The sequence below is a fragment of the Haliotis cracherodii genome, unplaced genomic scaffold (assembly GCF_022045235.1).
Source record: "Haliotis cracherodii isolate W230 unplaced genomic scaffold, xgHalCrac1.p SCAF_14, whole genome shotgun sequence".
Taxonomy (NCBI): domain Eukaryota; kingdom Metazoa; phylum Mollusca; class Gastropoda; order Lepetellida; family Haliotidae; genus Haliotis; species Haliotis cracherodii.
The window spans coordinates 25,875,237-25,892,860 of NW_027266269.1; the positions used below are offsets into that span (position 1 = coordinate 25,875,237).

A 17,624-nucleotide genomic window follows, 5' to 3' on the forward strand; every position below is an offset into this window, starting at 1 on the left:
GAGCAAATTACTTTTTACATCCGAGACTTGCTCACCGAAAAGAAAATGTCGGGAAAACCTTGTGATGGGAAAAAAAAAGATGAGTGCGATGTTCCGTGAGGGAATTGTTTTTCACAGCAGGGGAAATTTGTTACATTGGGGCCATAGTGGTTCAGCAACCTATTCCTTATATTTACTGCTTCGGAACAAGAATATAATTTGTGAATTGTTGGGGTTGATATTCTTTTTTTTGCATGATGTGGGAGTATCATTGTTTTTGTTGATATTATTACGATCAATTTTGAAACAAAAGCATACTTTCTGATCACCAATCCATATCAGGTCCGGTTTATACCGTATTCTACGTAATAAGCACCCCCCTCTAATAAGCGCCCACGGCGACATTTGCTAAGGTATTGGCTAGTGAACAATCCCAATTAGCACCCCTTCCGATTGATCAATGTACACAAGACTTATTTATTCGCGTATAATACGCACTCGTGTGTTATATGCACCCTTAATTATGGGCATTTAATTCTGGAAAAAATATATCTGTCGTACATAAACATTTCAGGCTGTCAGCATAAACCACGAAATTTATCTTTCAACTCTGTTTTTTTCACCCAAATAATATTCTAATAAGAGCCCCCTATTTCTAATTTTGAGAGCGCCCTGGGCGCTTATTACGTCGAATACGGTATGTTGAATATTTTTGAGTACTTAATTTGCTTCTTATGATAGGAAATTTATGTTGACATTTGCTTGCTATAATTTAGATATTAACATATTATGAGCCTCCATGTTTTAGTTGTTAGGGAAAAGTGTGCTTATTTTCTACTTCAAATTGAGATATATGTACATTGAAATCTTTCAGGGCCAATCTTTAATAATTTTTAATTTAATTATAATCAGTTTAGTATTTATGAAGGAAAGACCACAAAGAAAATAATTTCAGACACCACAACTAGTCGCGTACATTTACAGTGAAATAAAACTAATGATTAAAAAATAATTTATTTTGAATTTGTCTGTTTTGTCCGAAATGATGGTCATGTGGAAAAATGTTGTGTGGAATAATTCTTTTATTTATAAATATCGCTGAATTTAACTTTCGATTGTGCTCCCCTCAAACACCTGCTGTCAACACAATAGTGTTCACGTTTGTTTCTTTACTTGATCATGCGTGACTGAGAAACATGTACTTCCTGCCCCCCTCCCACCTCCCCCGGGGGGAATAAGCTCCTCCTAAATACCCTTGACCCACCTCCTCACCCCGAACGGTTCTCTCTCACACAGATAATTGCTCACAGGGACCGTTCCTAGTGGTTAGCACACAATGCATGGATTGTCTACCTTTGTTGCAAACTCACTTTTCATATGGTTGGCCGCTGTTGTCTGTCGTGACAGTATTGACGGGACAAAGACATGGGGTTGACACAAGTGGAACCCTTAATGTGTCTGTTATATGTTTTATGTCGACCGAGGCCCGGTTAGAAAATGGCCCTTTAAGAATACCGGTGTTGAAGTTTCTGTTAAAAGTTTGGACATTGCGATCAAGATGGTTTTAATGCTACATTGATGCTTCATTTCATCAGCTTTACGTAGAAGGTTAAACTCAATTACTTACAAACCTAACTAACTTACTCAACGGAATTGTTTCAAAATTACTGCTACAAGTTTATCACAAAATGTGGTTCAGTTGAAAGGGTTTTTTGTAGGGCAGGACATGCTTACCCTTTTCATGAACACAAGGGTCATCGCTGATTTTCTGCCTTTGATACTTTTTTGGCAAATAATCAGAGTTTTTCTCTGGCCTTGATGTTTTATATTCTACTGTGAGGTAGCGTTCGGAATTGCAATTGTATTAAATTGAAGCCATTTATCGAACTGCTGTGAGTGAGTGTGGTGAATCTAAAACAGCTCATCTTCCCGAGGCAAGGGCGTTTACTGACTGTAAAAGTCCAGTTTCCACCCTTGCCAAACTAGGTTGGAATTATGGAGTAATATTTTGGCTGGACAAATGAGTCAAATCATAGTTCGATCAAAATCACGCAAGAAAATAGACATCAGGTTCGTAAACTACCACGCAGATTTTGGTCGATAGGATTGCCAAAGCATGTGTACCGCCAACTTGGCATCAACAGATATTTTCCAAATCTTTTCATGTTTTTAATAAAGGTGCTCTTGTGATTTGATGCACTCGCAAAGTAAGACCCGTTTCATTACAATATGGATTTTGATTATCGATCAGATTGTCTTGACTGGGTGCCGCCATTTTGTTTGAAGCAAATGCATGTGATACGAGAGGTGGAGTCTGATTGGTCAGTAGGAAAAGGGACATGACTCGTAATAGCTACCGCATGGTGCTAGCGATCTAACCTAGAAATTCCAGCTTAGTTCGACAAGGGTGGAAACTGGACTTTTACAGTCAGTTAACTTTTTTGTTGGGATAACTTGTTCATTTTCTATACATAATATAGAAAGTATTATTCATACCAATGAATATTCCCTTCTGTGTCTTTGACCTTGACCTTGACCTTTAGGATAGTTTTCTCCTTCACGTGATGATGAGGTCGGGTAGCTAAGTGGTTAAAGTGTTACGCTGGATTTGAAGACCTGGGTTCGATTCCCCACACGGGTAGTATGTGTCTTGCGCATTTTGGGTCTCGCCTGTCATGACATTGCTGACACACACATTGCCAAAAGTGGTATAAAACCCTACTCACTCACTTGACAATTGACAGCACGTGGAAATATTTCTGTTCTGAATGTGAATTGGGGAGTTTCCTTTGTGGGACATTGAAGTATGAATGTCAATACAATTTGTTGGTTTTCTTCTGACGTCCCTTGATGAAGATGAACCCTATCTAACCGTGATCAGACAGCCATTTTCCACTCCTACCATGAAGGTGCAGCCAGGTCAGAGGCACATGGCCAGGATCAAAGCAGTGGTCAATATGCATCATTAGTCACCTCTTATGGTGGTTACTCTTGGAACTCCTCCACTGAGGTCAATATTGCTGGCACAGTTTGTTAATTAGTCTGTTGAGTGGAGATTCATAAGAAAGGGGATTTCATAGGCTTTAATTCAATACGTCACTCTCAACCAGCAAAGCTTTGACCTGAAGCAGTATGTCAATTTGTCAAACATATTAGGCTTTACATTTTTAAAGTTGCTTGGTTTAGAGGTCTGCTGACCTTAAATATTGAAAATTCTGAAGGAAAAAACATATCAGAATAACAAGGATTTTTTTCCGGCGTTGAAGATCGCTTTGACAATAAAAATAATCCAAGTTATTGTTAGATGACTAAAATTAATTTTTCAGAGTTTCAATTTTACCAAAAAGATTATCAGCTTAGATTAGAATAATCCCATACCATGCATTTTTAATTTTCATTTTACCTACCGATCAAAGATTTCAAAATCCATAAACCAAAAAAAGAAATGTCTGGCCTTTTATAACCAAATGAGTTAAAAATAAAGTCAAGAAGAAGAGAGAAATAAAATATTTTGTGATGGTTATGTACGATTTCATCGCAATTGTATCTGCTAATATTTTTATCAACAGTGATGTCTGCATTGCCAAATAAAATCAAGTTTATATACATCATAACATTGTTGTCATCAACCATGGTGAACAAACTACTTCTATATTTTTCATTTTATTTGTAATTTAGGCGACTCATGAAGATCTGGGGTAGAATAGGTCTTCAGCAACCCATGCTTGCCATAAGAGGCAAATAACGGGATTGGGTGGTCAGGCTCGCTGACTTGGTTGATGCATGTCGTATCCCAATTGTGTGGATTGATGCCCATGATATCAATCACTGGATTGTCTGGTCCAGGTTCTACTGTTTACAGACTGCCATCATATAGCTAGAATACTGCTGAGTGCAGCGTTAAACAACAAATGAATGAACGAAAGGGTAGCCACAAGTGTTGAAGCCGCTGTTATTGAAACTGTCATACATAAAACATGTTTGAGGACACCCTCACCCCATTTCCGAACGGCCATGTGGTGGAAGCCTCTGTTGAAGTAACCAGTGTGACAGTCTGTCACTGCGAGGGTCAAAACGGCAAACTTTAGTTGTGTATTGATCGGGCGCTACAAGGTTCACTCCTTCGGCTGACATTCTTGTGGCAAATCATAAATCTAGCCTTCAGATGACTTGCTGGTGATCTCTCTGGACTCTGCCTCCACCCTTGACCACTGGTCAATAGTGATGACCAGTGCTTAATAACTTGTATCACCTCTGGTGAGGCCAGTGAATGGCCATTGTCACACCTCCAGCCATTTGGGACTCTGGAATAAGCACCTGCTGTTAACCCTTTCACTGTTATGTCTTGTGGTCAAGGAATGGCTGCCTCATCATGGTTCAACACTTTCAACTGCCTGTGAACCTTTGTAAAACTTGTAGTGCTTAAAAAGGTTGTTTTTTTTCGAATCCCAACAGTCGACTGATGATGATGATGATGTTGATGTTGATGATGATTTTTACTTTTTATTTTCAAACCTAATGAAGGATAAAATGCATACACCTTACATATTATCCCATGCATATTTTGTAGTCCTTCTATGTTAATAGGGGCGGTCGGGTAGCCTAGTGGTTAAAGCGTTTGTTTGTCATGCCGATGACCCGTGTTCGATTCCCGACATGGGTACAATGTGTGAAGCCCATTTCTGGTGTCCCCCGCCGTGATATTGCTGGAATATTGCTAAAAGCGGCGTAAAACCATACTCACTCACTCTATGTTAATAATGATAATTGATTTGAGTTCATCTCCAGGTCAGATGATCTCTTATGGCTGAAATAACAATGTTTTTCTCTTGTTAAGATTGCAAGGCTTCAGTTCAGAGATGACAATGGAGTTCTTCCACTATAATTAACCAATCACACATATTGCAAGATTCCTCAGAAAGTCATTGAGACAGGAGCCAAGTAAATTTTCAGGAGCATTAGTGGCATTTGAAATTCACGCTGGTCCACAAGCCAGAGACTACTAAATTGTGCTGAGGACATGTGAAACTCCCATGATGGTATTTCTCACTGACAAGTCGCATTTGAGGGCTATAATTCTGAACCAGTTCCCAGTGCTTCAAGTGCTGCAGATTGGAAATAAACAAAACTGACAGAAAATGTCAACATAGTAAAAAGTTGAATCTTGTTTAAGCAGTCTTAAAAATACAAATTTCTAAGGCTGATTAATTGTGTATAGGAGGAATATGCTAAAATGCGTGTTTTCTCTCAAATGGTATTTCTAAATAACAGGTCACTTTAAATCATTTCAAAATATATTCAGATTTATTTGTGTTGTACGTTTTTTGTACGTTTTTGCAACTTCTAGAATGCCAATCAAACAGTTATAAATAAACTGAGAATGAAATCTGGGTATGGGAAGTGATGACAAAATGGGATGTATTCATAGGGCAGGATCCGGAAAACAAGATCGTGTTGTCCTGGAGATGACAATATGGTCATTTCCTTGGAATCATTTCTGGGAGTAATTTACTGTTACTTACTTACTTAAATTGGGAATTGAATGTGCGTTTTCCGACATATGCGTATTTTGCGCACTGGCCTGCCAGGCCATTTAGTGATTGGTCGAAAAAGGTGTGCCCGAAAAGGTGAGGCAATCTAGGGGCACTTAAATTTTAGAGAACAAATTTTGAATTTTAAAATATGACATGCAGAAGGTGGTGGGGACTAAATGGAGTTTTGGGAGGTTGTGTGTGTGTGTTTTTATAGATTCAGAATTTTAGGGTTATTGAGAGCTTGTTTGTTGTAGATTTTTAGATGCGGCCGAGTAGGCCTGTTTTGATTAGATAGATGCTTAGTGTTATTGATTGTTGCAGTTTAGTGTGGATTGGAGTGTTATTCTGTGTTGTTGGTACTGTGTGCAATATAGTATTACGTGCATGGGCGAATACAGAGGGGGGGTGTGACCCGCGCACCCCCCCTTTTATTTCGAAAAAAATCTTTATTTCTGTATAAATTACCACCAAAGACAATAAATAGATCTTAATTGTGCACACCCCCTTTTCAAAAAAGCTGTATCCGCCCATGACGTGTTCAGGAGTTTCTTTTAAGTTGCAGTGGGGTTATTTACCGGTTTGGTGGTTTTTAATTTGGTGAAGGTGGGAGTTTAACTTAGTGTGGCCTGCTTGTAGTTTGGTTATTACTCTGTCAATTTGTTTGTTTTATGACAGACTTTCTTTGTTTGAGTGGCTTTTGTAGCAGGGTTTTAGTGTAACTTACAGCAGATCATTCCTGGTTAAATCAGTGGACAGAACACCCTGCATTCCCCAGCTCACCGGAGCATTCAAGTGTGAAGGGTTATTGTAAGCAGTCTTTGAGAGACATTTATTGGGAGCAGCCCATCAAAGAGAAGCTTATTATCTCCTTCCCTGCAGCCCACCTGTCAGTCAAAAAGCTTGGGTCAGCAAATGGACAGTCTGGTCAAAATGTGCGAACACCAGGTGATGCAATACCATCATTATGTCCTTGTTATCTGGATGTTAACAGATTGTCATGAAAGAGATTAGTGAAAATGGGTGGAATTGTCATAGCCCTGCTGAGACCAGGTGATATTGGATGATTGCTTAACTGACCATTGTCCTCGTTGTGTTTGAGGAGATTTGTATTGCTCCGTTGGGAAAGCTTTGATGAGGAGGCTGTTGGTTGGAAGTGTGTTTGTGATCTTTTCTTGTTTCACTTTGAACATAGAAGTAACTGTCATTAAAAATAGAGAGAATACTGATTTTTGTATTAAGATATTTCTTTCCAAAAGGGTAATGATTGTACAGTAAATATCACAGTGGTTCTGCTAAAATAAATGTGATTAATTGAGCATTGTGATAAAGTTGTCGTGGCAACCAATTTTTATGAAAACCATAAAACCGAGTTGAAAGAGATATTAATTATTAGACCATAATTATTATTGTTATGAATAAATGAAGAAAGTACTGATATTAGGTTTATATATATTTGCCAGACACTTCAGAACAGTTTGAAGACATTCACTGGGACAGATAATATTCTTATCATTTGTCAATAACATTATTGTAGAGAATTTGGTGTCAGTTGTCGGCCATTTTCGATCAGTTTTCGTTGACAAGGTAGTTTCAGGAATATCTTCATGTTTGATGTATGTGTTTCTTTGTTCGTATGTTTGTCTGACATTTATGTCAAACGTTTTTGTTTGCCCTTTACCTGACAGCCATGTTATGAGTTGGACAAGTTTGAGTCGTTGAAATAAGGGAACCTTCACATGGGTTCAATGACATTTTGGATATTGGACTTGACAAGGGATTACTGATTAGTTCAATTTTTGTTGTTGTCGTTTAACGCTGCACTCAGCAATATTCCAGCTATGTGACGGCGGTCTGTAAATAATCGAGTCCGGACCAGATAATCCAGTGATTGATATCATAAGCATCGATACACACAATTTGGTATAGATGACATGCATCAACCAAGTCAGCAAGTCTGACCACCCGATCCCATAGGTCGCCTCTTGCGACAAGAAGAGTTGTCTGTTACAGCAAGCATGGGTTGCGGAAGAATTATTCTACCCCGGATCTTCACGGGATGAAAACATGTCATTGTACCTAAACATTACCTCCTGTATCCATCACTTGCTTGTCTGGTCCTAGATATTTTCATGCTGCTTTGATATTGCTGGAATTATGCGTGTGGCTTAAAACAGCAATTGCTTGGCTTGCCAGAAAGATGACTCCTTTCTTAATGGTTCTATTGGCGGCAGTCTTTCCTTGACGCCATTGTTCTAAGAGAGAGCCACAGCATCCCTCACGGGTCGGTAATTAACCAAGCAACTAAGTCCACAACCTTCCCATAATCCCCTGTATTGTGGAAGATTACACTTCCTGTGTACACCTGAGACCATTCATGCTAGCAGGAAGACAACTGACTGGAATTAACGCCTTTACGGGACCCTCAAGTGACCGTCCTACTATTATAATTACCAGTGGTCATTTGATAAGAGATTTGATGGCGGACAGCTGAAGAGGATTAATGGCCTGTACATTGTAATGACCCTGAATTAAGAAATTGTTGTCATTAACACCGATTCTCAATCTGATAAGCTCCGTTAGCAGGAAGTTGGAATGGAATGATATGGTTCTTGTCTCAGCATAGCTCAGAACAGCTCATCAAGGATTGGACTCAAAAACAGGAAGGGAATGTTACGGTCAATGTGGGTCTGCCCCAAAAGGAGATATGGACCCCAGAAAAAATGTTGTCTATTTACATTTATTATATCATGGGTAGGTTTATCGGCAGGATGAAACCAACGGATAAAAACTACAGTAAACTACGGTTATAACGAACATGCATATAACAGACTGACCGATATAACGAACATATTTTTCAGTCCTGACCATTTGTTGTATAAATGCTGTATATATGCTTATAACGAACTATAATTATAATTATGCGATGATATTGTGAAGGCGATGATGACGCCGACAACGATGATGATGGTGATGATGATGGTGATGATGATGGCATTGATGATGATGCCATTGATGATATGTTTATCACTGCCAATTTATTATCTTATTTAACAAACGTTTGTTCCATTCCCATAATGACAAAACTTTCCAAATAGATTTCAGACAAAGACAAAATTTAATTAAAATTCATGTTCTCTGATCTATAAAGGAACTTTTAAGTCTTTCGGATAGAAACATCTTTTCCAGGCGGATGCATATCAAAGGTTAAGTAGATCTTAGGTTTTATTTATGAGACAGGAGATAAAAACTTTCTTTTTTGTCTTGGATGTAAAACATGTCTTTTTTCTTCAAGACCCTGAGGTTTACAGTATTATTTTATAAATGATCTTTATAGGTTTGCTCATAGACTTTTAAATGTCAGCTGAACACAAAGTCTTGAAACAACCTTTCAAATGTTTGTAGCAAAGCATGGGTTGTCCATCAAGCTGAAGAGAAGTTTTAAACTAATCTTTTTAAATTGTGACAAAGACATCTGCAATATCACTGCTCTCCATTATGTTAAAAGCCTTTGGGTAATGTCCCACAATCGAAACTTCAGAGTAAGGGATAATTACTTGGTAATGATGTCGGCTAATTTAGTAAATTCTAGACAGTATATACACTGCGATTACAGCTGATGCCAGTCGGCTATTAGCGACCCAGAGAGCAGTTTGCGTAGTCATGACGGGACCCTTAAAATGAACTACAGACAATCGCTGATTGATCCCGGGGAAATGTCAAAGGGAGGCGACTAATCATGAAAGAGTTTTGAAATATGCGACACAAACACATGTGTCCATCGTATATAACGCCATAATGGGTTTTCTGTATGAACCGAAATCGACATCGCTGGTTGCGTAATTGGCATTTTTTCGACATCTTTGATCAAAACAGATGTGTTCACTCTGAGAGAAGGTTATTGACATACATGTTTTTATTATGGGAAACAGTTTAAAAGCATTTTGTTCTGGCTGCGTTTGGTGTTTAATCATGGCACAGTGGTTTAAGCTGCAGGAATTTGTTGTGAAGAGTTGCTTCCCTTGGCAGGATTCGTTCTGACAATGATCGAAGTTTGCCTATAAGTTTCAAAGTGGAAATGTCCACAACTGCCCTCGCAAATGCCCCATGACTGACAATAACAGTGGCTACAACGAGTGACCTGGTTCATTGTGTTATTACGAATCAACATGTGTTCTGCTCCCATGTTTTGCCAGCCCCATTTTTCGTTGTTTATGGATCCTGTTAGCGCAGACATTGTGCTGACTGCGGCATACTGCAACATGAACGTGGTCACTGCCAAACATCAAGCTGTAGTTTCATGAACATAATTAAATTTTGTCTGAGATTTCACAAATGGCCGGTGGACAATTTGTCACAAGTACAATGCAATCACCGCATGATGTCTCCCGCCAGCCTCCCAGCATTCATGGGATGCTGAGGTGCAAGCGTGTGTGTTCGTCTCACGCTAGCATAATTAGCTGTAAATGTTAACTGATACTTTGAAACAGGCTCTCTAGTTACGGAGCCATGCTTTTTCATTACGAAATAAGTAAATATCAATATTTATGAATCCACAGGGGTGTAATAATAGCAATGACAAATGCTATTTGCCTACAAAGGACATTCCTACAAGTGACCCGTTCCTACGGCTTTGTTTATTTATAGTCCTCTGGGCTTGTGATTCTGCTTGGTGGCTTCTACTGGACAAGCCTCGTGACATTTTGTTTGTTTGTTTGTTGTTTAACGCCGCACTCAGCAATATTCCAGCTATGTGACGGCGGTCTGTAAATAATCGAGTCTGAATCAGACAATCCAGTGACTGACATCATGAGCATCAATCCACGCAATTGGGATACGATGACATGCATCACCCAAGTCAGCGAGCCTGACCGCCCGATCCTGTCAGTTGCCTCTTACGACAAGCAAAGTCGAAGACCTATTCTACCCCTGATCAGATTGGCATAAACTGGTCCCTACTATCAGGGAGTGTGAAATGTTTAAAAAAAATGTGAAACTGTTACATTTCAATATATTCCTCAATAATAAGTTTTGATATTGATTATATTAATTGCTGTCAATTGTCAGCTAATTTAGGAATTAGTTCAAGAATATATTGATTTTTCCCAACTAGACATCACTCTGTCATGCCAGTCATTTGTAGGTAAAAATACAGTAAACTACAGTTATGACGAACACGCTTATAATGAACTGATGGATATAACGAACTAAAATTAGTAGTCCCTTTGAGTTCATTATAACCATAGTTTACTGTATCAAAGTTGTAAAAGGGGCTCAAGAAGTTATGAGACATATCAGTGGACTAGGGTTGAGTTAAGTGTATCTTTTCTGCTATCATTCTCAAACTGTCGTTAAAGTTGATATGGGTGATCTATGTTAAAAATCCTTTTAATGTTTCGTTCACTCGCACTGTAAGCTGAAGCCATTAGTATAAGAAATGTCCGACCGGAGGACAAGTAGTTCCTTTCGAACTCGCAACGTTGCTCCCCCCTCAAACAAGCCACTGTCACACCCCACCCCACCCTGTCCTAACACCCCACTATCACACAATGTGTGAAGCATTTCTGGTGTCCCTCGCCGTGATGTTGCTGGAACATTGCTTAAATTGGGGTAAGACAGTACTCACTCACTTATTGAAATTATGAGTAAGGGTATACGTTTTAACAAAGAACACAATGTCCATCGTTCTATGACGTTTTCTTTTTGCGAATTGTTTACCATTCCAAACTAATTACGTTTCCTTTTCTTTTCCAGGTAAGTGATCTGACTGCTTGGTCTTGAATGTTGATCACCAGATCGGTAAGATTGTTCCGATCATCATTAATGTAATCTGATTCCCGTGAGCTTCTGTAGTGGGAGTCGCCTCCACTATTAGCTGGTTATGCAAATGAGCGCGTTCTTAGACACGGAAACAGATGATTGATTCTGGTAACATGGACCTGTATTTATTTGCTGAAGAAGATGTCTTCAACTGACACTTGATAGATCACATTAGATTTGGGCTTGAAATTAAAGGTTGGATAAGGGCTGATGATCCATTTGCTCAAGCAGAGCTATCATTTAGAATTTTGGTTTTAGTTTCGCACCTGTTCTGATGTTGGCATTAGGTGAGGCTGACGTTGTAATTCAAATATTAATCATGGTAGAAGGGAGATGATTGTCGGTGTTGGCTTGTAATAACTTGTGTGAGCCAATCTGAAAGAAGAGGCTCCTGATCCTCTAGAATTATGTATTTATGATGAAATTATTTGATCGTACAAAGCTAGCATTATAGGTTTTGGTTTAGTTTCGTATTTGAAGGTCGTAAGCAGGACGCTTTCTGGTCGGCATCATGCAGTATTTGGATTAGGTCTGTGTGATGGTGGTGGATGGGGGGTAATTTGGGATGTGGATTATAGATATGAAACGGGGGGTACATTATAAGATGTGGAAGGGGCTTACTCATGTGACCCGTGAAGATTCCGGGGTAGAATAGGTCTTCAGCAACCCATTCTTGCCATAAAAGGCGACTATGCTTGTCGTAAAAGGCGACTAACGGGATCGGGTGGTCAGGCTTTCTGACTTGGTTGATACATGTCATCGATCCCAATTGCGTGGATCGATGCTCATAATGTCAATCACTGGATTGTGTGATCCAGACTCGATTATTTACAGACCGCCGTCATATAGCTGGAATATTGGTGAGTGCGGCGTTAAACAACAACCAACCAACCAACAACTTATGTACTCAGCAGCAACAAGTAGATCTGTCTGTTTGGTCAATGCTGAGGTCAGTGCTGAGGTCAGTGACACCATGTTGCCACTCACAAGACTCTCCAGCAGTTAATACACGCCCGTCTGCAACTTCATCCATTTAAGAATCAAGGCCAGATGAAGTCTGTGGCGGCAGACAGGATGTGTCTGTCACAGACAGTAGATATGATACAATATTAGTGTTTATGATTATAGACTGCTGAATGGACTATGAATATCTACAATTAAAAACCTTCTTTGTGGTTCATGTCAATACACCCATGTCACCACTTCCTGTATGTGCTGTTCAACTGTCACTTTGGAGACTTGAGAGTCCATTGGATTCAATCAACATTGTCAGCTGGGAATCCGTAACAAATCTCAAAAGCTAAAGGGTTAATGGTTGGGGTCTGATTGAACGACCAGACATTGAGGTTATGGAGGGAAATCCGTCAGGCTGACTTTGAAGGATAAAAGATGGATTTTCAAGTCGACCAACTGTCATGGTGGATCAGACGTCTACTTATAGAATTTGTTATGTTCTGAAGAGAGAAGTGATAAGAAGTGTTGTTAGGTAGCCACATGTGTTGTTTTCAATTTGAAATGTAAACATTATGTAGAAAATTAATGGGTGAAATAGCAGAAAATATATGAATAAATATCTAAACGATAAAGTGTTTTGTTCAGGAGTAGGAATAATTGTGAAATAACCCAAAACATACAGATATGTAAATATTTGTATATTTATACACTTGAACCTCGTATCGAACATGGATGTGTTGAATTCCCGGTTGTCTCGAACTCATTTGGGAGTCCCAAATTTCAAAATTAACCATATTTTTTGCCTGTCTGAAACCCTGGATAACTCAAAGAAAATTCAGGTCACCATGAGTTTGAGACGAGGTTCATATTTGTGTATTTTTCAACAAAAGGAATATATAACAGTATAAATTTGAATTTGGTTAATTAATATTTTGTTATAATTTGAATAAAATTAAAATTGAATCCTCCATGCTTAAAGTTCATTGTTTATCTTTGTAAAATTGAACTTGTCGAAGATTAATTGAGCCCAACAGGTGTTAAACAAATTTAAACCTTCAAAAATATGTCATATTTTATTTCCAAAGACATTGCTCTGTGTAAAAGTGTGTTTCGTCACTTGTATTGCTTAAAGAAAAAATTGATGAATAGTTACGTAATGTTTTCTAAAACACATACCTGTATGTTTCTATACCAGTTGTGTGTAGGAGTGTGGTTGACTTGCCACATCGGTGGAGCAGCACTTCCATTCAGGGTCCACTTGCACAAAGCGATCTTGGCGCTAAGAAGATTGTAACTCCCATACTTTAACATAGGCTTACGATAGTCTTAGCGCTAAGATCGCTTTGTGCAAGTGGGCCCAGGACCTGCCTCCTTGTCATATACTGGTGGTGGCGGGTGTTAGTAACACAGAGAACCACTTTGTGAAACATTTCCATATTTTCCTGAGGCAAGATGGTGTAATATTAAAAGTGAAGACTTGAAATGTTATTTCTGAAGCCATCAAAAATATATATCCTATTGTTAGGGCAGAAGGGTTGAAATACCCTGGTCGATATCACATATCACATACTGGTTCTGTGGTTATACCGAGAGATTTCAAGATTTTAGATCAAATTTGAATTTTGTGGGAGACGTGACAACAAGAAGATGTTTTGAGCTTGTGTGGAAGTATTGATCATCTAAAATGATTTATTAAGGGATTTCATGGCCAACGTGTTGACGATTTGACAACGTTAGGTTGGTCGTGTTGCTTCTGAATTTGAAATGGGTCTGTTGTCGAGAACTCTTTCCATTTTGCCAATTGAATAGTTAAGTGAAGAGTTCTGGCACCTCGGTTTGTCTTGATTAACTCACTCCAAGGGAAGGCTTAGTGGCTCAGCAGGAGAGCTGGGTATCGCTGAGATCTCAGTGTGATACGTATGGTGATATGGACTGATGATACATATGGTGATATGGACTGATGATACATATGGTGATACAGACTGATGATATGTATGGTGATACGGACTGATGATACGTATGGTGATACGTATGGTGATATGGACTGATGATACGTATAGGTATATGGACTGATGATACATATGGTGATACAGACTGATAAGTATGGTGATACGGCCTGACGATAAGTATGGTGATATGGACTGATGATAAGTATGGTGATTTGGACTGATGATAAGTATGGTGATATGGACTGATGATACGTATGGTGATACAGACTGATAAGTATGGTGATACGGCCTGATGATAAGTATGGTGATATGGACTGATGATAAGTATGGTGATATGGACTGATGATAAGTATGGTGATATGGACTGATGATAAGTATGGTGATATGGACTGATGATAAGTATGGTGATATGGACTGATGATACGCATGGTGATACGGCCTGATGATAAGTATGGTGATATGGACTGATGATAAGTATGGTGATAATACGTATGGTGATACGTATGGTGATAAGTATGGTGATACGGACTGATGATATCACTGGTATCATGATACATCTCAAGAAATAGTAAACAATCTACTCTTTACCCTCCTCTTTTCCTCCTTCTTTACCCTCCTCTCTTTACCCTCCTTTACCCTCCTCTCTTTACCCTCCTCATTTCCTCCTTCTTTACTCTTCACTCTTTACTCTTTACCTTTACTCTTTACCCTCCTCATTTCCTCCTTCTTTACCCTCCTCTCTTTACCCTCCTTCTTTACCCTCCTCTCTTTACCCTCCTTCTTTACCCTCCTCTCTTTACCCTTCTTCTTTACCCTCCTCTCTTTACCCTCCACTCTTTACCCTCCTCTTTTCCTCCTTCTTTACCCTTCACTCTTTACCCTCTTCTCTTTACCCTTCACTCTTTACCCTCCTCTCTTTACCCTCCACTCTACACTTTCCCACAACAGAGAACCATTTGAGCTTTACATCCTATCCCATCACAATGAGCTGCACGCATGGCAAGTTGCAGTAGGCCTCAATTGCCTGTACGTCATAGAGAATCAGGGTCCATATCTGTCACAGGTGAAGGGATATGTCACATATTGATAAAAATGACTTGTGAAGATGATGCAGGCTGACATGCCAGCAAATCTGTGGACTTCCCTTCATTCTGGGTGTGTCTGCCTTCTTCTCCAATAGGGTGGGGTAGAGGCAAGGTCGGTACTTTACAAATCGTTGTGTATTGACCATTGTGGCTAGAGCCGTAATAGGACATGACGGAAGGCAACATTTGGAGATATTACCCGGGGGAGTCGTCAAACACCATGGTGAGTCTTTGATACTGAACCCACGCCCTAAACTCCACTTTCATAAGCAGGCTTTTTTTTTTAGGGTTTCGTAACGTCAACTGTGTGATCTGGGACTCCATTATCACGGCTTATGTATTCATGAAAGATAACTTAGGGTATATTTAGGGCACAGGTAACACAACGTGCCTCAATGTCAAGGAAATCCTTTTAAGATGCGAGATCCGAGTTTGTAAAATGAGGCCAAGTCATGCAAAATACCTCTCACTATTTGTTTACGATCCCAATAGTCTTCTTTTGTCCAAGGTGTGGTCCAGAGCAAAAGTATAGTAGTATTCTATGAAGAGAGCTGTGGTTTCTTTGCAAAGACCACACCAGCTGCAAGTTTGGTGACTTGCTTCGTTTCTTGCTGTTTTGATGCTTAATTTTCGTGTGTTTCTCTTTAGATAGATGTTTCAATTTTATGTTTTGCTATCCCAATTTGATCAATGTTATGAATCTTGATGTCTGAACTCTTTTTCTGCTATCCACTCTGAGAGAACACATACAACTGCATACACGGAATCAGTCTTCCACACATTCTTCTTCCTTCTGCCCAGCCAATTCAAACCCTCCTGCCCATTGAATCCACTTCCCCCATCTATACAATCCACTTCCCCATCTATACAATCCACTTCCCCCATCTATACAATCCACTTCCCCATCTATACAATCCACTTCCCCATCTATACAATCCACTTCCCCCATCTATACAATCCACTTCCCCATCTATACAATCCACTTCCCCCATCTATACAATCCAATTCCCCATCTATACAATCCACTTCCCCCATCTATACAATCCACTTCCCCCATCTATACAAATCACTCCCCCATCTATACAATCCAATTCCCATCTATACAATCCACTTCTCCCATCTATACAATCCAATTCCCCATCTATACAAATCACTCCCCCATCTATACAATCCACTTCCCCATCTATACAATCCACTTCCCCATCTATACAATCCACTTCCCCCATCTATACAATCCACTCCCCCATCTATACAATCCACTCCCCCATCTATACAATCCACTCCCCCCATCTATACAATCCAATTCCCCCATCTATACAATCCAATTCCCCATCTATACAATCCAATTCCCCCATCTATACAATCCAATTCCCCCATCTATACAATCCAATTCCCCATCTATACAATCCAATTCCCCATCTATACAATCCACTTCCCCATCTATACAATCCAATTCCCCCATCTATACAATCCAATTCCCCATCTATACAATCCAATTCCCCATCTATACAATCCAATTCCCCATCTGTACAATCAGTATTAAGGGGCTAAACAAGGACTGGTCACCTCGGAGTCAGTATACTGTGCTGAGTCAGGTATTCATGTTAAACTGAACTAAACAGGGGTAGAAAAGGTCTTTAGCAGCCCATGCTTGCCGTAAAAGGCAACTCTGCTTGTCGTAAGAGGCGACTAACAGGATTGGGTGGTCAGGCTCGCTGACATGGTTGATGCATGTCATCGTATCCCAATTGCGTGGATCGATCCTCCTGATATCAATCACTGGATTGTCTGGTCCAGACTCGATTATTTACAGACCGCCAACATATAGCTGGAATATTGCTGAGTGCGGCGTTAAACAACAACCAACAACAAACAAACATGACCTGAGCAGGAACACTCTCCTAGACACACACTGACCAACAGGCAGGACGGGAGTATCAGACAGTCCTCGTGTGTTCTGATGTAATATCATCCAGTGTAGTTTGTTAGACAGCTCCTGTGTATGTCCTCTAGCTTGGGGTATTTGTACAGTGATTTGTATGTGAGTGTTCCCAGCCATTTAACACACAAGCATGGCCGCCCCCACATACAAGACCCCGTCCTCTGTCTTCGATGTTTAACATTCCCACACACTCTCTATATATCTCTACCCTCAGTGTCTGGCGACATTGTGGACCATGAGATGTATGTTCTTCGGGAATTAACGATGTGGAAATTTTTTGATAAAAATGCTTCCTTTTATAGACTCATCCCGGGTAGGCATTTTGATGGAGAATGTGTAACCAGTTTGATATTGTTTGGCTGTG

General features: G+C 39.7%; 1 protein-coding gene across 12 annotated transcripts in view; it reads left to right on the forward strand.

Moving 5' to 3' along the window:
- Positions 1-17,624, forward strand: part of LOC139461149 (protein couch potato-like) — a 189,621-nt gene that overhangs the window by 38,586 nt on the left and 133,411 nt on the right. The window contains exon 1 of one of the 12 annotated variants that reach the window (XM_071242700.1): positions 15,368-15,541. The exons of the other annotated variants lie outside the window; for them this stretch is intronic. Coding sequence (XP_071098801.1) covers positions 15,488-15,541 — 54 coding nt within the window. The 5' untranslated portion in view covers positions 15,368-15,487. Of the gene's footprint in view, positions 1-15,367; positions 15,542-17,624 lie in introns of those variants that run through there. 12 annotated transcript variants of the gene reach the window in all.